The 21,179-nt window shown below is 48.8% G+C and overlaps 1 protein-coding gene across 1 annotated transcript in view; it reads right to left on the bottom strand.

Moving 5' to 3' along the window:
* The window catches only part of KMT2B (lysine methyltransferase 2B), a 1,030,490-nt gene that overhangs the window by 496,358 nt on the left and 512,953 nt on the right, over positions 1-21,179 (bottom strand). The window contains exons 19-21 of the mRNA XM_086929980.1: positions 8,911-9,032; positions 8,300-8,418; positions 8,080-8,217 (exon numbers count right to left, since the gene is read on the bottom strand). Of these exons, the coding sequence (XP_086786106.1) occupies positions 8,080-8,217; positions 8,300-8,418; positions 8,911-9,032 (379 nt within the window). The remainder of the gene's footprint in view (positions 1-8,079; positions 8,218-8,299; positions 8,419-8,910; positions 9,033-21,179) is intronic.

Below are 21,179 nucleotides of genomic sequence, written 5' to 3'. Positions count from 1 at the left end.
TAGCACCGCCCCTGACAGGAAACCCTTTGTCCAGGCTCCCCTCGCTGGAAGGACTCCCAGCTGTAGGGGGTCAGACTCGTGTCTGTGGTGGCAGCATCCATTTTGTGGAGCTGAGGCTTCAGTTAACTTTAACCGGGGTTCATGGTTACATACATGTCGTGTCCCTCTAGAAGGGTGGAATGCTAACCCCGTCGCCAGAATTGGCGAGGGGTTAGTATTCCAATTCGTATGACACCTTACTCGACATGTTTTGATAAAGCAATACCAAAGATAGCATTTAACCGCGAGGATTATAATGCACTTAAGAGTATATGGTATGCGATATCATGGAACAGCTATTAGGACTTGATTCCGCAAGCTGCAGACAGGCTCAGCTCATGCCAGAGCACCATCTCACATGATTCCAAGCACTCTGCCTTCAGGATTGTCAAGGCCTGCCATAGGAGTGACTGATAGGAATCTGTGTGTCCATTTTAGGGTTAGGTATAGGTATACTACACCTACAGCAAAGGGTGATTACACGACTTTGCCCCAGCTGTCATGCAGCCAGTTGTGTCAAATTTAGGAGGCCAGCCAGGGGTGGCACAATACGTGCTGCAGCCCCTGGCAGCCCTGGGTACACCTATGCCCTGAGTTACAGGGTCTGATAAGGTGGCCCAGTACCAATTGGTAGATGCACCTAGGGTACATGAGGTAATTTAGAAAGAGAACAGCCAGGCTGTGGGTCTGATTGGCAGGCCCACAGCCAGAGAAAGTCGTAAACCAGTGAAACAAAAGCAAAAAATCTGGGTGATCATAGGATTGCAGACCCTACTCTCCTACACCCACCTCAAGTGCATCCTGCTCAACACCCGCTCCGTCCACAGACACGCCATCGAACTCTGGAACCTCCTAGACGCCACAGCCCCTGACGTTGCCTTCCTCACGGAGACCTGGATGAACGCCTCTTCAGCTCCCGACATCGCCATCGCTATCCCAGAGGGCTACAAGATCGTCCGGAGGGACCGAAACGCCAACCAGATGGGAGGAGGCATCGCCATCATCCACAGGAGCACCATCCGTCTCACGACCAGCACCGACAACACCCTGACCAGCGCCGAACACCTGCATTTCCAGATCCACACCAACCCGAACACCACCCTCAGAGGCACCCTGATCTACCGACCCCCTGGACCACGCACGCAATTCAGCCACCCTCAGAGGCACCCTGATCTACCGACCCCCTGGACCACGCACGCAATTCAGCAAGGACATCGCCGACTTCGTCAGCCCGCATGCCCTCCCCTCCGCTGACTACATCCTCCTGGGAGACCTCAACTTCCATCTGGAGAACAACAACGACCGCAACACCAGCACCCTGCTCGACAAACTCGCCAACCTGGGACTCAAGCAACTGGTGTCCACCCCCACCCACCTCGCCGGACACACACTCGACGCAGTCTTCTCTTCCAGCACAGACATCGACTTCAGCCACGCCACAGAGCTTCAATGGACGGACCACAGCTGCGTCCACTTCACCTTCAAGAGAACGACGACCCACCAACACCAGCAACAGGCCGCCCGCAGAAGCTGGAACAAGATCACAGCAGACCAGCTCACCACCTCCCTGAGCCAGCACCCTCCTGCCAGCTCAGCGAACCCCAGCCAGGCCGCCGACAACCTCACAAAGTGGATCAGCAACTGCGCGGACGAACTCGCCCCACTGAGGACCCCGCCTAGCAGACCCGGCAGCAAGAAGGCCCCATGGTTCACCGACGAACTCAAGAGCTCCAAGAAGAACTGCCGAGCCCTCGAGAAAGTCTGGAGAAGGGAACCGACACCGGACAACAGGACCTCCTTCAAACTTGCCACCCGGAAACACCACCAGCTGATCCGCGCCGCCAAGAAAACAGCATTCAAGGACCGGTTGGACAACAACGCACACAACTGCAAGGAACTCTTCAACATCGTGAAAGAGCTTTCCAACCCCAGCGCAGGAAACAACGACATCACCCCATCGCAAGACCTCTGCAACTCCCTCGCTTCATACTGATGACATCCGAGCCCTGATGGACAATGGAGAAACAGCGGCCCTCATCCTCCTAGACCTCTCCGCGGCATTCGACACGGTCTGCCACCGCACCCTAGTACGGCGCCTCAGCAACATCGGCATCCAGGACAAGGCGCTGGAATGGATCATCTCCTTCCTCGATGGAAGAACACAGAGAGTCCGCCTACCACCGTACAAGTCAGAGGCCTCCGAAGTCATCTGCGGCGTCCCCCAAGGATCATCTCTGAGCCCCACCCTCTTCAACGTCTACATGAGCCCCCTCGCGGCCATCGTACGCAAACACAACCTCAGCATAATCTCCTATGCCGACGACACCCAGCTGATCCTCTCCCTGACCAACGACCCCGCCGCCGCCAGAGCCAACCTGCACGAAGGGATGAAAGAGGTAGCCGAGTGGATGACGACCAGCCGCCTGAAACTGAACTCGGACAAGACGGAGGTCCTCATCCTGGGCTCCTCACCCTCCGCCTGGGACGACTCCTGGTGGCCCCCCGCCCTGGGCACCGCACCCAAACCGACTGACCATGCACGAAACCTGGGCGTCATCCTGGACTCCTCCCTCTCCATGACCAGGCAAGTCAACAACGTCTCCTCGGCGTGCTTCAACATCCTACGCATGCTACGGAAGATCTTCTGGTGGATCCCCACCGAGACCAGGAAGACCGTCACCCAGGCCCTCGTCACCAGCCGACTGGACTACGGCAACGCCCTCTACGCCGGTACCACCGCCAAGCTCCAGAAGAGACTCCAGCGGATCCAGAACGCCTCAGCCAGACTCATCCTCGACATCCCACGAACCAGTCACATCTCCGGACATCTGAAAGACCTTCACTGGCTCCCCGTCAACAAAAGAATCACCTTCCGCCTCCTAACCCACGCACACAAAGCCCTACACGACCAAGGCCCGAGCTACCTCAACAGCCGAGTCAACTTCTACGCTTCCAAACGCCACCTCCGATCAGCCAACCACGCCCTCGCCGCCGTCCCCCGCATCCGAAGAGCGACTACAGGAGGAAGGTCCTTCTCCTACCTGGCCGCCAAGACCTGGAACTCCCTCCCGACCGACCTGCGCCTGACCCAAGACCACCTCTCCTTCAGGAAGAAGCTGAAGACCTGGCTGTTCGAGCAGTAGCGGCACCCCCCCCCCCCCCCCAGCGCCTTGAGACCCTACGGGTATGTAGCGCGCTTTATAAGTGTCAATGATTGATTGATTGATTGATACTTCCACAACAAGATCGCGGACATACACAACATCTTCAACAACCAACCAACGCACACCATGACCGAACAACCACCCCCCACCACCACCCTCCACGCCTAGACCCCGATCAGCACCGAAGACACCATCCGCACGATGAACTCCATCCACTCCGGATCACGGACCGACCCCTGCCCTCACCACGTCTTCAACAAGGCCGACGCTGTCATCGCATCCCACCTGCGAGACATCATCAACACATCCTTCGACACCACCATCTTCCCTGAGAGCTGGAAACACGCCGAACTCAGCGCTCTACTCAAGAAACCAACAGCGGACCCCACCGACCTCAAGAATTACCGCCCCATCTCGCTCCCCCCGTTTCCAGCCAAAGTCATCGAGAAGACCGTCAACAAGCAGATGGCCGCCTTCCTCGAGACGAACGGATCCCTCGACCCCTCACAGTCCGGCTTCCGAGCCAACCACAGCACCGAGACCGCCCTCATCGCCGCCACCGATGACATCCGAGCCCTGATGGACAATGGAGAAACAGCGGCCCTCATCCTCCTAGACCTCTCCGCGGCATTCGACACGGTCTGCCACCGCACCCTAGTACGGCGCCTCAGCAACATCGGAATCCAGGACAAGGCGCTGGAATGGATCATCTCCTTCCTCGACGGAAGAACACAGAGAGTCCGCCAACCACCGTACAAGTCAGAGGCCTCCGAAGTCATCTGCGGCGTCCCCCAAGGATCATCTCTGAGCCCCACCCTCTTCAACGTCTACATGAGCCCCCTCGCGGCCATCGTACGCAAACACAACCTCAGCATAATCTCCTACGCCGACGACACCCAGCTGATCCTCTCCCTGACCAACAGCCCCGCCGCCGCCAGAGCCAACCTGCACGAAGGGATGAAAGAGGTAGCCGAGTGGATGACGACCAGCCGCCTGAAACTGAACTCGGACAAGACGGAGGTCCTCATCCTGGGCTCCTCACCCTCCGCCTGGGACGACTCCTGGTGGCCTCCCGCCCTGGGCACCGCACCCAAACCGACAGACCATGCACGCAACCTGGGCTTCATCCTGGACTCCTCCCTCTCCATGACCAGGCAAGTCAACAACGTCTCCTCGGCGTGCTTCAACATCCTACGCATGCTACGGAAGATCTTCTGGTGGATCCCCACCGAGACCAGGAAGACCGTCACCCAGGCCCTCGTCACCAGCCGACTGGACTACGGCAACGCCCTCTACGCCGGTACCACCGCCAAGCTCCAGAAGAGACTCCAGCGGATCCAGAACGCCTCAGCCAGACTCATCCTCGACATCCCACGAACCAGCCACATCTCCGGACATCTGAGAGACCTTCACTGGCTCCCCGTCAACAAAAGAATCACCTTCCGCCTCCTCACCCACGCACACAAAGCCCTACACGACCAAGGCCCGAGCTACCTCAACAGCCGAGTCAACTTCTACGCTCCCAAATGCCACCTCCGATCAGCCAACCACGACCTCGCCGCCGTCCCCCGCATCCGAAGAGCGACTACAGGAGGAAGGTCCTTCTCCTACCTGGCCGCCAAGACCTGGAACTCCCTCCCGACCGACCTGCGCCTGACCCAAGACCACCTCGCCTTCAGGAAGAAGCTGAAGACCTGGCTGTTCGAGCAGTAGCGGCACCCCCCCGACCCCCCCCAGGGCCTTGAGACCCTACGGGTATGTAGCGCGCTTTATAAGTGTCACTGATTGATTGATTGAATGGTGGTAAGTGAACTACCGGTTTCCAGGTGAGTATGTGGTTGATGAAGTCAAGGTTCTGGGTACAGACTCCGGGGTCCCCCAGGGTCAGGTGAGTACAGTTAGTTCAGTCCCAGCAGCACAGGGGCGGGTGCAGAGGTAGGTAGGCCCAATGATATCCAATGAGGAAAGGGGGGCCTTCGGTTGGTGGCTGCTGGCGAGCAGGCCACGCGGCTCTGGAAGCTGGGCTCCTAGTCCTTGCTCAGGGCAAGGGGGAAAGTAGGATAGGACAAAGAGGTCACAGCCAGCGGCACTCGGGCGGCTGGGTGCAGGGTGCTTTTGAGCCGTCGGGCGCTCAATGTTATCCAATGAGGATCTTGAAAAGGGAACAAAGACTGCAGGCTCGGGGCGGAGACTCTCCAGGGGCGACCAGCACTTTGAGAGTTAAGTTGGGATGTTGGACCACAGGTAGGTACCCCAAAGGGAGGCACAGGGGGCTGTAGGGCAGCGGGTGCAGGGGTGTCTTTGGGTGTCGGAAAGCTTACCCTCGGTTGGTCGCGGTTGGGGTGGCCCCGGGTTCTGAGTCTGCAGGCGTCAACTGTTTCGTCGAGGAGGGTCTTTGGGCACTGGACTTCGGGTCCCAGTTGCCTGGGGGATGTCCTCGTGGTCTTGGTTCAGGTTGGCCCGGCCCTGGCCCTGGCCCTGGCTCGGCTGGGGCAGAGTGGGCTGGTCCGGAGCTTCCTGGCTGGCACCAGGTGGGTTGTCGCAGCAGAGCCTCTGCTGGTGGGAGTTCCAATCGCCAGGGGGTCCAGGCAGGCAGGTCCTAGGTGTATCCCAAGGTGGCTGTCCGCGGGAGTCGGCGGGTGCAGGCAGGAGCAGGTTCCAGGAGGCCGGTAGGGCTGGGGACAAGTCAGTTGATGTTGTCCTGTTAGCAGCTGCACGGCGGGTCGTCGTCTTCTTTCCTCTTCTTGTTATCAGAATCAGAGGAAGGGAGATTCAGGGAGCCCCTAAATACTAAATTTAGGGGCATTACAGGTAGAGCAGGGACCAATGGGTCCCTGTCCTGGGGTGAATACACCCCCTAGCCTGCTCCTCTCCTGTGGGATTGGGCAGGACTCCCCATCTTCAAGATGGCTGGAGCCCGGTGTTGTGCTTCACCTCGCCTCCTCCACCTGAGGGGTGGAGTTGGCACAGGTTTGCACACCACCTTTCCTGATGTAGTTTTTCCCGCCAAAGTGGGTGTAGGACTGTTGGGGGGCTGGTTGCTGGGTACAGCAGATGGTCTGGAGAAGGTCTCAGAGGCAGCATGCCTTTGAAGCTTCCCCCTGTCTATCCTGGGGGAGGAGACCTAGCACCTCGCCCAGGATGTGCTTTGTTGCAGGCCCAGGAGAGCGGGGTCTCTCCTCCCCAGGGGTGCAGCAACATGTCTACTGGGTGGCAGCCTCTGCAGCCACTCTGCCCAGACGTGGATTGTAGGTTCGGATTTTGGAGGGCATCTCTAAGATGATCTTCTCGTGCATGTTATATTAAATTCCATACTGGCATCAGTGAGGGTTTAATGTGCTGAGAAGTTTGGTACCAAACTTGTCAGTCTTCAGTGTAGCCATTTTGGTGCTGTGGAGTTCGTAATGACAACCTCCCAGCACCATATAATCGTAAATGGCATCACTGCATTTAGTGCACAGGAATGGCTTTGTAGGGGCACAGGGCTCCTGCACCTGTGCCCTCACCTCTGGCATAGGGCACCCAGCTAGAGGGGTGACTTAAGTATGCCAGGGCAGTGGGTTCTGTGGGCCTGGCACACAGGGATGTGTGCCATTTCGACTCTTGTTTTAGTTCTGTACTTAGGCACTCAGCCTGCAAAGGCAGTGTGTGGGTGCCAGGGTACAGGGTCCCTGAGGGTGGCACAACCTGTGCTGCAGCCCTAAGGGGTCTTCTCTGGTCACCATGCCCTGGGTAACTAGGGTACCATTTACTAGGGGCTGATAGGTGGCCGGTGCCGATTGGGTTTTACTTTCAACACAGTTTTAGGAAAGGAACACAGGCCCTGGGTACCTGGTTAGCAGGTACCCAGGGCACACTCAGTCAAAGCACATCAGCAGTTCAGAAAAAAAGTGGGGGCATACCAATGCAAGAAAGATGGCACTTTCTCACACCCTCGCTTGAGTAACACGTATATGCCACTTCTGGGGCATAAAGGAGTTAATGTGGATTCGGACGATGCCCACACAGGAGCTATGCTGAACAATCTTCCAGATTCAGGCACTAGGGGTCATATTTTACACATACCAAGTTATATATCAAATATTTTAAAGACTGCAGATCGCCCATGTACAAATGCCCAGAGCTTTCAAGCCTCTGTTTTCAAGAAGTATTCGTACAGGGAGAGAAGCTCAGGTGCGAACATTAAACCCACATGTAACAAGCAATTAAATTGGTTACATCTAATAGCTAATCAATTACAGACAAATCAGTCGCACTACTAAGCTCCAGGAGAAACTCCCTGCTCTCATGAGAGTAAGAGTAGAAAGATAAATACACTGTTTGGCAAACATCTCCTCATTCATCAAGAGGTTATTTAACACTCCTTAGCACACACATATCAATCTTTGGAGTAACAGTTAAGTAATGTGTTCAATAAGTACAAACATAAATAAAAGTCAAGAAATTGTTCTTCTTTGTCGATCAATTTAATATGTGCAAGTCTTCACAAATTGTTCTCTACATGGCAGTGTTACTCCAAAGATTGATATACGAGTGCTAAGGAGTGTTAAATGTTCTTGAAGGCTGAGGCTTGTCCTGGGGAGTTAGGTGGTTCTCCAAACCTTTTAGCACCGTCAAATAAGTGGTAGTTTCACGATATTGTGTGCAAACTTTTTACGTGGCGCCGTCATACCTAAACCCAATACCACGGTCCGGATTATTTTCATTCATCAAAATGGCACTACATTAATCACACAGGCTACTCAATAAGCTCTACCACATGGTCTAGCAGGAAATGAAACGCAAACTTCGAAATACAGCTTTTTTGTAACCAAGAACAGGGAGATACCTCTGCCTTATTTCGTAAGCTTAATAAATCTAAGACAGATGTACTTACCATCTGCCTCCCGCGGGCCACCGCAGCATGCACATTTTTCAGCGAGCCATCATTCTCTTCAAACACCTCAGCTGACCAGATGGCACAGTTGATATGGGTCCACTCATTCTGTCCTATGTATAGGAGGCGTCCAGCATTCTGTAATCAAGCACAAGTTTAGAAAAAGGCAATCCTGCCAGCCCTGCTACCCAGACATTGAAATCTTTCCCATCCAAATCACCTTGGGATTGTCGTCTCCGTACTTCAAGCAGAGCGTACACTGTCTGTTATCCAGCACCTCTTCCTCTTTGCAGACTAGAGGTTTTGTGTCGCATGATAAGCTGGAACTTACTTTGGTGCCTTCGTAAAAAGAAGATTTTATTGATCAACAACAAAATGGAAACTGGCAATTGTATTTCTCTACACAACAGTCATGATTTCCTAAAACAATTTTATAGTTATGTTTAAATGCAGGTAAAAACAAATAGCAGAAACTCAATCAAGTTTAGTAAATCATTTATCTGAGTCGCAGTTTTTTTTAAACTGTGTGTAAGAATATCACACTGGTAAACAACATCTGTAGCACTGGCTTCGAGGGAGGCTCAGGCTATGGGAAAACAGTTCAATACAGGCAGAAATAAAGGGCAGAAGCCATCACGGAGCAGACTATATTACCAATGAGTTGAAGAGTATCCCACTTAGCAGAGATGTCCTTACATTATGGCGGACTATTCACTGAAGGGGGTGTCTCAGGGGAGATACGGTTTCATAAAGTGGAAGCAAAGAACAACAGTAGCGTGCAGGGAACTACAATTCAGAACAAATGAATAATTTAAATGAGTCTATAATTACCTGGAGATGGGATCTTTGATCCTACGAGACCATTTTCAACTGGATGCAATTCTCCCCTTTCTCGCCATTGAGCATAGATATGATCGGATGAAGGAGGAAGGACAGCATTGGGCAACATCCCACTGAACAAGGAACCAACAGAGGTTGGTTAAGTTTGAAGAGACAAGCAAAGACAACAGAAAATCAAAATCGAATCGGTTTACCAAAACAAGCACAGAGATTTGCGTTGTGGTGCCACGTAAAGGTTTCTCAGAAAAGTGCACAGGTATAGAGCTTTTGAACAAAATAAGCACCAATAAAGAAATGGAAAGTTACTTTTCTGCAACACTAAATTAGCAGCTTGTAAAGTTGCAGATCAAGATCACATGCTGCAAAGTCTGATGCCACTTAGTATTAGGTTTAAGTACTGTAAAGAGTATGTTACTAACCCTGTATGCATGTGTAGGAAAGCACCCCTTTTTGCATAGTTTACCCCCACTATTTGCCTGGCATCTGATGCAACCCGACTTGATGTGTCCTGGGTACTTGCCAACCAGGTTCGGTGTTCTTTCCCAAAGCTGTATCTTATGTTGGAAGTTGGCTCTATATACTAAACCAAAGTAAGGTAAAGTGTACACAGAGTCCAGTGGATTCCCAAAGGTAGGCAGACGTAAAAGTAGATAGCACCTTACTCTCTATTTGTGGTAGTGTGGGTGAGCAGTAAGGCTTTATTAGAGGGTAGTGTTAGGCATTTAAGGTACATACTCAGGCAAGAAATGATAGCACACACTCAAAGACCGAACTCATACCAATGGTTTGGGTAAAAATACTTCATTTGTGATATTGTATTTTTAGAACCAATCAGGACTTGGTACAAGTACGTAATCATTTTACTTTTCAAGGTAGGTTGATCAACACAAGCAATCTGAATGAAAATGACTTGCAGGTTTGTAGAATATTAAAATACAGTTGAAATTACTTGAGATTACTTTGTAGGTCACTTTTTCTACTCAGTGGGATATGCCTACACTTGGACATTTTCTAGACAAAAGTAAGTAAATCACTTCTGCAATAAAACAGTTACGTTACTTAGGTTTCCATCCTCAACACGTTTTTCAGAGAAAAACAGTCAATGCAATCCTATAGAGGAAAATGAGGTTATTGGTTTGCAGATAAGTAAATGGTTTTGAGGGTGGAGTTTCTGGGTTTAGAACAAGGGTTCTGTAGGAAAGTAGGATCTGCTTTCATGGTCACCTCCACTTTTTGCTGGTGTCATTATGTTTTACTGACTAGTCTGACTGGGATCACACTAATCAGGACCCCAGTCTCTGTGCTTCTTCCCTAAATTGGACATGGTGAGTACTTGGGTACACTCCAGATTTTACTGGTGTACTCCGATACGTCCCTAGTATATGTTACTAAGGTTCCCAGAGCATAGGTACAACATGGAATTCACATGGGCTGCAGCATGCATTATACCACCCATGAGAAACCATTCAAGTTGGGACTACAGGCCTGCCGTTGCAGCCTGTGTACGTTGGTGCTAGCACAACTTATGACAGATATAAGTTTCCTTCTAACGGAGGTCACTGCACTTAAAACCTAGAAGTCACCCCTAAGGCAGGCCTTTCAATTCTGAAGGCAGGTGAGGGTGCACCTGCATGAGCAAGACACCCCTACAACCTTGCAGTCCATTATCCGAAGTTGTAATCATCCAGTAAGATACAAAGAGTGGTCATGCGTCATTATGCGATGACCATCTCTAAATTGGCAGCAATGAACCCGGTAATGTTTGATATAAAAAAGTAGGAATCATGATTCCATGCTCTGTAAAGCTCCCCTGGGAGGCCCTCAGTGCTCCCGGTACCAGTCTTCTGGACCCGGACAGCAAACTACGGCTGCTGCCGACCATAGACACGATTCTGAATTCCTGTTGCTGAGCCAAGCTTGAGCAGAGTAAGACAGGACAATAGGTATCCTGTCACGGGGAGGTGCGACCGTAGGAAGCTGGCTCTGTATGTACTATACCAAAGTAAGGTATAGTGTGCACAAAGTCCAGTAGAAACCCAAAGGTAGGCAGATGAAAAAGTAGATAATAACCTACTCTCTATTTGGCTTAGCGTGAGCGAGAAGATTTGAAGATTTTTCACAGAAAAGCAGTCAATGCAGTCCTATGGGACAAAGGATAATTGTACTTACCCAGTAAGCATCTGTTCTTGGCATGTAGATCTGTAGATTCACATGTTTTTCAAACTCCTGCCATCTAGTGTTGGGTCCGGATGTTTGCACGTTGTTTTTCTTCAAAGAAGTCTTTCCAGGCAAGAGGTAGGGAACTCCTCCTTTCGGTGATAGTACGAATGGGCATCGACTTCCCTGTTAGATTGTTTTTCACTCAGAGAGTGAGAATGGAGTTAGTAAGTGTAGAATAGAAATGTACATGCGTATGTATGTAAAGTAATAAACCGGTATAGGTACCCTGGGAGGCAGCTGGGCGCATGTGCATCTACAGCTTTACACGCCAAGAACAGATGCTTACTGGGTAAGTAACATTATCCGTTAGAGGCATATGAGCTGTAGATCACATTTATTTATTTATTTAAAGTATTTGTATAGCGCGGCTAACACCTTGCAGGTTTCCTGGCACTGGAGACAGACTGCACAGCAGTATACTCCCAAAGCGATGGCTAACTGGTAGCTGTTGCAGTTGTTTGAAAAGGTGTTTTAAGTACTTCCTGGTCAAGATTATCTTGTTGCCTCGCTAACACATTAATACAATAGTGTTTGATGAATGTGTGCGTTGTAGACCATGTTGTTGCCTTACAGCTGCTAGGGAAATATTTCCTAAGGCCAAAGTAGCCCCTATTTTGCGGTTGGAATGTGCTCTGGGGGTATTATCAAGGTTCTTTTTGGTTTCGCATAACATGTTTTGATACATTTCACGATCAATCTTGCAATGACTGAACATCTTTGGAAAGCCTTGGACGCGGGGCAAACGTCGACACTGATCCTTTTGGATCTCAGTGCCGCGTTTGACACAGTGTCATGCCATTTTGCTAAGTCATCTGGTGGAGGCCGGAGTCATTGGATCTACATTTAAGTGGCTGGCCTCTATTCCTGCAGACAGGACATTTCAGGAGATATTTCCCCCCCCCCCCCCCCCCCCCCCCCCCCTTTGCCTCTAGCACTCTCTCTATAGGTCAAGGGGTTCCTCAGGGCTCGTCCCTGAGCCCTCTGATTTTTACTAATCTTTATGTTCAACCTCTGGCTGGAGTAGCCAAGAGCAGAAGGCATGGTCTCTTATACGGATGAGACAATTGGCGGTGGCTCTCTTGAGCAACCCTGAGCGGGACGCCATGAAATTTCAGGGTGATCTTGTGGCAGTCGCTGAATGGATGCCCACCAACTGTCTCCAACTGAATGCCAACAAGTCAGAGGTGGTGTTGGTGGGAAAGAACCATGACCGCTGGAACGAGTCTTGGTGGCCAAAGGGTCTTGGCACCGCTCCTGTCCCGAAACCTGTAGCGAAGAACTTAGGGGTTTGGATGGATGCTTCACTCAACTTTCAGATTCAAACCAAAAAGGTGGCAGGAACCTGCATTGGTCTGTTGCGCGGACTCAAACCCATTTTGGGTTTCTTTGATGCCCCTACTAGGCAAGATCATCATCCAGGCTCAGATCATGTCAAGACTATTACGCCAGTTCATTGAATCTGGGAACCAACAAGTCAGAAATACAAAAGCTACAGAGTCCAGAATGCAGCCGCAAGAGCTCTACCTGGCCTGCGCAGAGCCTACTCAGTGACACGTGCCATTCGCTGTCTCCACTGGTTGGCTGTCGCTAGGCGTATTAAGTTAAAGGCTCTTTGTATAGCCTTTAAAATCCTGAAAGGTGGTTCTCCGGAAATCTTGACCGACTTCTACCTTACACCCCTACGCCTCTTCTCTGCTCCATGGGATAATGCCAGATAGTGGTCCCTTGCGTGATGAGGGTTCACACCGGAGGCCGTTCCTTTTGAAATAGAGCTGCCATCCTTTGCCGGCCCACATCCGGGGGCTCACTAACTACCTCTAATTTAGAAAATCCATTAAAACTTCTCTTTACTTCTCTCTTTACCCTTGCGTAGGCCTTCTTGCTGCCCTTCTGTGCATGGTCATTTCTTTGCAATTCAGCGCCGGGACGCCTCTTCGTTGGGGCAGCGTTCACGCTTTACAAACCCATAACATTTAGATATGGATTGCCTTTGTGTGATGGCGAAAAAGCAACAAAAAGCTGTTTTGTCTTGCAAAATTATTTTGTTTTTTCCACATAATATAGTAGAGCTCTTCTAACATCTAGTGTGTGTAGATATCGTTCTGCTATAGAATCAGGTTGTTGAAAGAACACAGGTAAAATCAATTGATTGATATGAAAAGCAGAAACTACTTTATGAAGAAATTAGGGATTGGTTCTTCAAACCATTTTGTCTTTGTAAAGCTGAAAGAAAGGCTCTTGTATAGGGTGTGCTTGAAGTTCACCAACTCTCCTTAGGGAAGTGAGTGCAATGATGAAAGCAACCCTCCATGAGAGGAATTGTAATCGACAACTGTGCATTGGCTGAAATGGTGGACCCAGTAGCCTTGTAAGGACTGTTTAAGTTCCATACTGGTGCAAGTGGGACTCTGTTATCCCTCTATAATCCTTCCACAAAGGCCTTAATCACTGGTACTCTGAATAGAGATAAGTGTTGGCTGTTTTTTTTATTCAAGTATGCAGCTACTGCTGCTAGATACAAGCAAATGGATATGTAGGGTAGAACAGATAAGAGGTAACAAATGATGTTTTGCACCGAAGCATCAAGGAAATAGATATTGTTATTGTTACAATAAATAACAAACCGCTTCCATTCTGCTGCAATCATGCCCTAGTAGTAGGTTTTCTAGTCTCTTTTAGGATAATCATACAGTCTGGTGGTAATTGTAGATAACCAAACTAGGACTTCAAGAGCCAAATCGCTGGGTTGAGTGATTTGGGATTGCTTGTTCCCCATGGCTCTGAGTGAGGAAACTGGAGTTCAGATACAGCTTTTGGTGAGTAACTACTGAGAGCTCCAGCAGGGTGGTGAAAAAAAGGTTGACGTGCCCATGGGGGAGCTATGAGTCTGAGGGATGTTAGTCTGAGTTTCCTAACTACCAACGGAAAGAGTAGGCAAATATCCCTGACCTGTTCATCCACAGGGCTTTGCCTTTGGAGAGCGGGTGTGAGAACCTGGAGGCAAAGCTTGGGCACTTTGAATTTTGAGCTGTGGCAAACACATCTATGCGAGTAAATCCACAATCCTGAAAGTAGGGGAGCAGAATCTGGGAATGAAGTTCCCACTCGTGGATTTGCGGTCTGTCTGCTGAGTAGGTCAGTAATCTGATTGTTTACTCCAGGAAGATGTTCAGCCAGAAAAATCTCTTGGTGTATGGCCCATTTCCAAACGGCTTGTGCAAGGCGTTATAGTTGAGCCTTGTTACCTTATATAGTACATAGCTGTCATGTTGTCTGTGCGGACAAGGACAGCTTTGCCCATGAGGTGAGATTGAAAAGCGCTGAACGCTAGAAACATTGCTAGTAGCTCTAGATGATTTATATGGAGACTCTTGTACTTTAGACCTATCCTGATAGCCCACAGGACACTGTTTTTAAATCCTATCAACAGAAAGTCAGTTCAAAAGAATATTTATTCTTTCTGATAAACTGCCGTTCACTGCCCCAACATAAATTAGATATTTTTCACCTATTGACTGACAGAAAGCCCATCGCTATATTTTTAACGGAGACGTGGCTCCACGATGGATCGGGCCCCGATGTTGCAACCGCCCTCCCCCCGAGCTATGCTATAGCTAGGAGAGATAGGGTAGGACAAATAGGAGGGGGTATTGCTATTATCTACAGCAGAGAATATGTGTGCACTTTCGAACCTGCAGCTATTCCTAACTGCAAGGCTGCTTCTTTCAAAATTTCCCTCAGTCCAAATTTCACTTTTTCCGGACTATTAATCTACCGACCCCCAGTCAATAATCCATCCTGGTCAGATGACTTGGCAAATTTTATCCTACCCCAACATCTAAAAGCCCAAAATTACACCGTACTAGGAGATTTGAATCTCCATCTAGACGACGCCCAAAGCAAGACCTGTAAAAATCTAATAGATGACCTCATGGTGTTGGACATGACACTACGTAACAGCGGTCCAACTCACAAAGCCGGACACTTGCTGGACCCTATAATATCAAGCATGAAAGAACTTTCATGGCTTAACACCACGCCTGTTCTCTGGTCAGATCACTTTCTTCTAACTTTTGCCATTTTGCTAGAGCCCAAAAAGGATCCTATCTCAACTCCTACAGAATCTTTTAGAAGAAACTGGAAATTCTTAAATTTGGAGGAGTTAAACAACGCTTTGAAAGAAAATCATCCAAATTTGGATGGAGATATGGATAGTATTGCAGATCTAACACAAAAGTGGCTAACTAGCGCCGTTGATATGTGCCTTCCCCTAGCCCGTTACAAAGGGAAAGTCCATCGCCCTCCTGCCCCCTGGTTCACAGAAGCCTTAAAGAAAGAAAAATCTAGTTGCAAGAACCTAGAGAGACAGTGGCGAAAAAATTACGACATTTATCAAAAAGAAGTTTACCGAAAGGCCAGAAACTGTTACCATTCAGCTTGCATGAAAGCCAAAGCTTGCTATGTCACCGATACAATTAATATGGCCGTAAACAAATCTCAGACTCTCTTTAATACGGTAAAAGAGTTAGCTGGGGAAAATGCTAGAGCAGAACCTACCCCTCTAAATACCCAGCAATGCCAGGATTTGGCCTCTTTCTTTACGAATAAGATTGAGAACATCGTCTCTAATATTAAAAATGCTAACAAGTCAACAGACAAGCAAGGAAACACCACTCTAGTACCTAGAGTAAACTGTCATCTTGAAACCTGGCCTCCTATTAAATTAGATATACTGAAGGAATTACTTAAATCCATCAAATCGGGTTCCCCATGTGACCCTATTCCTGTCAGTATCGTAAACAAATTAGAGGATGCTGCCTTGAGTCCCATAGCACAAATACTGAACGCATCCATAGAGCAAGCTACAGTTCCTGCTCTATGGAAACATGCTATGGTCAGCCCCCTACTTAAAAAACCAGGCGCAGACCCGATGATATTGGCCAATTATCGCCCAATTTCGCTGCTACCCGCCTTTTCCAAGATTCTAGAGAGACATATCCATAAGGCACTTTCAGCCTATGTAGAAAACAATAACCTCCTACATTCGTCGCAATCGGGGTTTAGGAGTGGTTTCTCTACTGAGACGGCCCTGCTCGGGGTCACAGAAAAGATCAGGGAGCTTATGGACGACGGCCAAACAGTAGCACTGGTCTTGTTAGATCTCAGTGCGGCTTTCGACACCATTTCTCACTCCATACTGCTGGACAGGCTGGGGGAGAATGGTGTCGAAGGCAAAGCTCTGAAATGGATGAAATCCTACCTCTCCCTCCGTACTTTTCAGATCTCCTCTTCGGAGGCTTGCTCTGAGGTATTCCATTCTCCTCATGGAGTGCCACAAGGATCAATTTTGAGCCCTCTGCTTTTTAATTTATACCTTCGTCCACTGGCCAATCTTGTAGAAAATGTTGGCTTAAGTTTAATGACTTATGCAGATGACTAACAAGTCCTTTTCTCACTCTCCAAATCTGACACGTCTACCCCATCTGCATTAAAAGTAGGCCTCCAAGAAATTTTTTGCTGGATGTCAGACAACCAGCTTAAACTGAATGGAGATAAAACGGAGGTGCTCCTGCTGGGAAATAGCAAAGATCTCTGGAATGATTCCCATTGGCCACCATCATTGGGCAAACTTCCATCTCCCGCCACGCAGGTTAGAAACCTTGGGGTCACCATTGATGACTGTTTATCTATGTCCCAGCAAGCAAACAAAGTGGCAGGTATATGCTTCACCATTATCAAATGGTTACGCAAAATCATCTGGATGCTGCCAACTACTACCCAGAAGACCGTGGTCAATGCCTTAGTGACATCTCGGCTTGATTACGGCAACATCTTATACCTGGGCTCAAATAAGGCAGTGATAAAGCGTCTGCAACTAGTGCAGAACGCTGCGGCTAGATTGCTCTGTAAAATCCCCAGATCTGCTAGGATCACCCAACATCTCAATGATCTGCATTGGCTCAAGGTTGAGAACCGTATTCGTTTCAAAGCCTTGAGCTACTTATTTAAAATCAAAGCTGGCACTGCCCCTAAATATCTTCAGGCCCTTGCTAAGCCCTACCTCCCAAATCGTAACCTGCGTTCAGGCACAGCGGCAAATTTTGCAGTACCTAGGTTTAAAAGAGCCAGAATAGGCGGGAGATCTTTCTCCTACCTGGGGCCAATGCTGTGGAACACACTGCCCTCCCACATCCGCAAGGAAGAAAGCTATGTGAATTTTAGAAAGAACATAAAAACGTGGCTTTTCAATAAATAATTGCTTTGTCTGTTCTCTCCCCAGTGATCTCTGAGTGTCTAGCGTTCCTGGCGCCGGGAAACCCTTTGTGGGTAGCTGCGCGCCTTACAAATGCTATAAAATAAATAAAATAAATAAATAGACTTCATAACCTTTGAATTGTATGATTTTGTAGGGGAGTACCTCAACCAGTGAATAATGAGTATGCTGTTAGCACTATCTGTGGAACAGGGTCGAGAAACATTTTGTGGGTTCCACCACTGCAGAGAGCAATGGCTGCAGCCTTCTACCAAAACTACATCAGTCAACTTACCTTGCGACTGGTTCCACTGACTTGCTAAGCATTCTTGAAGGGGATGCATGTGAAGTATTATGATGCAAGACTGCATCATCCCTAGCATTTGCCTGAAAACTCTTGCTGGTAAAGTTTGGTTGGGCTGAAACAGAGTGAGAAGTGACTGAATACTGTGAATTCTGGCTGTATTGGGAGAGGCTGGAGCTTTTTGAGCATCTAATGTGGCTCCCGGAAAGGTTTGTGTTGGAAGGCTGTAGATGAGACTTCAACACGTTCACTATAAACCCTAGTTTGTGTAGTAATTGAATAGTTGTAGAGACACATTTGGTAAGTGCTGGCTTTGATGAACCAGTCGTCCAGGTATGGGAAGACGTGGATGTGCTGTCTTCTCAAATGGGCTGTGACTACTACCAGATGTCTGGCAAATACAATGGGAGCAATGGTGACTCCAAACGGTAGTACTTTGAATTGGGGACGTTTGATCATTACAGAATAATAATCCACTATCATGAATCTGAGGTATTCGCGATGAGCGGGATGAATTGATATGTGGCAATGTGTGTCTTTTAAGTCTAGACTAGACAAAGTCGCCCTGATGTAGAAGTGGGAGCACTAGTTGAAGTGTCACCATGTGGAAATGCTCAGACAGTATGTAGTAGTTTAGTTCTCCAAGGTCTAGAATAGGTCTCAAGGAGCCATCCTTTTTGGGAATTAGACAACACAGGGAGTACACGCCTGACCCTTGATATTGTAAAGGTACTGGCTCTAAGGCGCCTTTTAACAAGGGAGACTGAACTTCCTGTTAGAGTAGGTGTAAATGTTCTGATGACATTTTGTGAGTGTGTTGGAATGTTTGGAGGAAGCGCCAGGAAATAACCATGTTGGATAATTCCTATCACCGATTTGTCTGTAGTGATAGATTGCCAAATTGAGAGGAATTGTAGAAGACTTCCAGCGACAGGTGTTAAATGATCGAGGGGAAGTGTAGGCAAGTCACTGCTTGTTAGGGGAGAGGGAATTACGTGGTGCGAACCTTTACCCTACCTTTGCCGTTGTTACCTCTGTATCACCTCTAAAGAAGCCTCTTGTAGAGGAAGATTGATTGTTGCCTTTGTACGAGATGGCTATATTATCAGAAGACATGGTTTTCGATCCTCCACGATAGAAGGAGCGATAGGAGCGACGAAAGGAGCCACAATTGAAAGGAGACTGTAGAGCTCCCATTGACTTTGCCACTTCCGTATCTTTTTAAATTTTTTCCAATGACTTATCCACTTCAGGCCCAAAGAGATGCTCCTTGTCAAATGGAGTATTTAAAATAGACTGTTGTACTTCAGTTTGAAACCAGAAATTCTCAACCATGCATGCCTCCTTAATAACACACTAGGGTTTAACTCTCTAGCTGCGGTGTCAGCAGCATCTTAAGCACATCTAATTGATGAATTGGAGATGAGCTTCCCTTCCTGCACTAAATTCAGCGCTTTTGCTTTGTGCTCATCTGGGAGATATTTGAGCAATTGCTCCTTTTCGTCCCAGTGTGCTCTATCATACCTGGCTAGTAGGGCCTGGGTGATGGCACTGCACCAATGATTTGCTGCTTGGGCGGCTACTCTTTACCAGAGGAGTCTTAACAGTTTTGACTCTTTGTCTGGAGGGGGAGAATCCCCTGTATAGTTTGTGAATTGGCCCGAATTGTGAATTAGAGGCAACCAAAGAGTCTAGTTGTAACTGCCCTTTAATAAAAGCTGGATCAGAGGGAGGAGGCTTATATTTTTTGTCTATTCTGGGGGTGAGAATACGAGCGCACAGTCTTTAAAAATATCATCGCCATGCCTCATCATATCAACTCCAGCTAGCCCTTTGTGTTGTACTGAGCATTTCAAATAAGAAATCTTCCTCTAGAGATTCCTTGTGTAACTGTACTCCATGATATTCTGCAGCTCTAGCAAGTAATTCTAGTAATCCCACATTATCGTCAGGAGTGGACGGCTTTGTAGGGTAAAGATCTGGGTCGCTATCTGTGGGTGAATCAGTGTTGTAATCAGTCTAGGGATCTATTGGTAAAAAATTGCCCCTCCCACCCCCCATCTGCATCATCATCAGGTCATGGTGGTTGAGAGTTAGCTGGTGTAATGAGTTATTGCTCTAAAAGTTGAGAACGTTGTGAAGTACCTACATTCTTCCTCTTTAAAGGAATTTGAGAAAGTGTGACCTCTGACTCAGGTTTGTGCTTCTGGGGCAGTTTAGTAAGGACATGTCCTGAATCTGGATTTATATTAAGTTCCTTTTGTTTGAGTCCGATTTGGGTGTTGGGACGTCGAAAATTGGATCTGTAGCATTGGGGGAATATTTTTTTCCTTCAGTTGGACTTCGATGCCTGGATGGAATTATTTTTCGGTGCAGAAGGTTACATTTCCAAAGCAGTTTTTGAATTCGGTGTCAAGGATTTCAGCTCTGAATCGGTTTTCGGCATGGAGTCTTAACATTTCTGTAGGAAGCTGTGTTTCTGTTGCAGTAACCCCCTTACCTCCCACACACACACTTTTAGCCAGGCTACTGATGCACTTCCTGAATGAGGGTCAAACTGCGGCCCTCATTTTACTCTACCTTAGCTCAGTGTTTGACACGGTCTCTCATCAGATCCTCCTGCGCCGGCTGGAGGAGGCGGGGGTGGTGGGCCTGGCGTTGGGAGTGTTTTCGCTCCTTTTTATCTGACAGGCCATTCCAGGTTTGCCCCCCCCCCTTTCCCCTCACAAGCCCATGTCATCAAGCAGGGGGTTCCCCAGGGCTCGGCATTAAGCCCCGTGTTGTTCAACCTTTATGTTCAACCCCTGGCGGCGGTGGCGAGGGATCATGGCTTGACCATGATCTCGTACACAGATGATACGCAACTAGTGGTGGCCCTCTGATCACCATACTCTGGGTGCTGTACGATTCCGGGATGGCCTAGCGGCAGTTGCGCATTGGAGGACTGTAAACTGCGGGCAACTCAATGCCAACAAATCAGAAGTCCTGCTGGTGGGGAAGGATAAAGGGCTGTGGAGCAAGAACTGGTGGACCGCTTCTCTGGGGACTGCCCCTACCCATAAGTCGGCAGTAAAAAATGTAGGTATCTGGTTTGACTCCACTCTTGGGTTCCAGGAACATACAAAGAAGATCGCCGGTTCTTGTTTCAGACTTCTGTGGGGTCTGAGGCCCCTGCTGAGCTTCTTTGATCCTTCTACCAGACAGCTGATAGTCCAGGCGCCCATCCTATCTAGATTAGATTATGCCAACTCACTGATGCTAGGCGCCAATAAGGCTGAAGTCACTCGCTTGCTGCGAGTACAGAACGCAGCCGCTCTAGTCCTGCTGAGGCTCCCTAAGACCAGCTCTGCGTCAGGTGCCTTACGGCGCCTTCACTGGTTACCCATGCCCCAAAGGATTCAATTTAAAGCTCTATGCCTTTCGTTCAAGACTCTAAAGCTGTCTTCCCCTGAGATCCTGTCGAATCTGCTAGTTCCTTATCTC

Source organism: Lissotriton vulgaris, chromosome 7, assembly GCF_964263255.1.
Source record: "Lissotriton vulgaris chromosome 7, aLisVul1.2, whole genome shotgun sequence".
NCBI classification, from domain to species: Eukaryota; Metazoa; Chordata; class Amphibia; order Caudata; family Salamandridae; genus Lissotriton; species Lissotriton vulgaris.
Note: the sequence above shows the minus strand (reverse complement) of the source record. Positions and strands in the feature narration are given on the sequence as shown.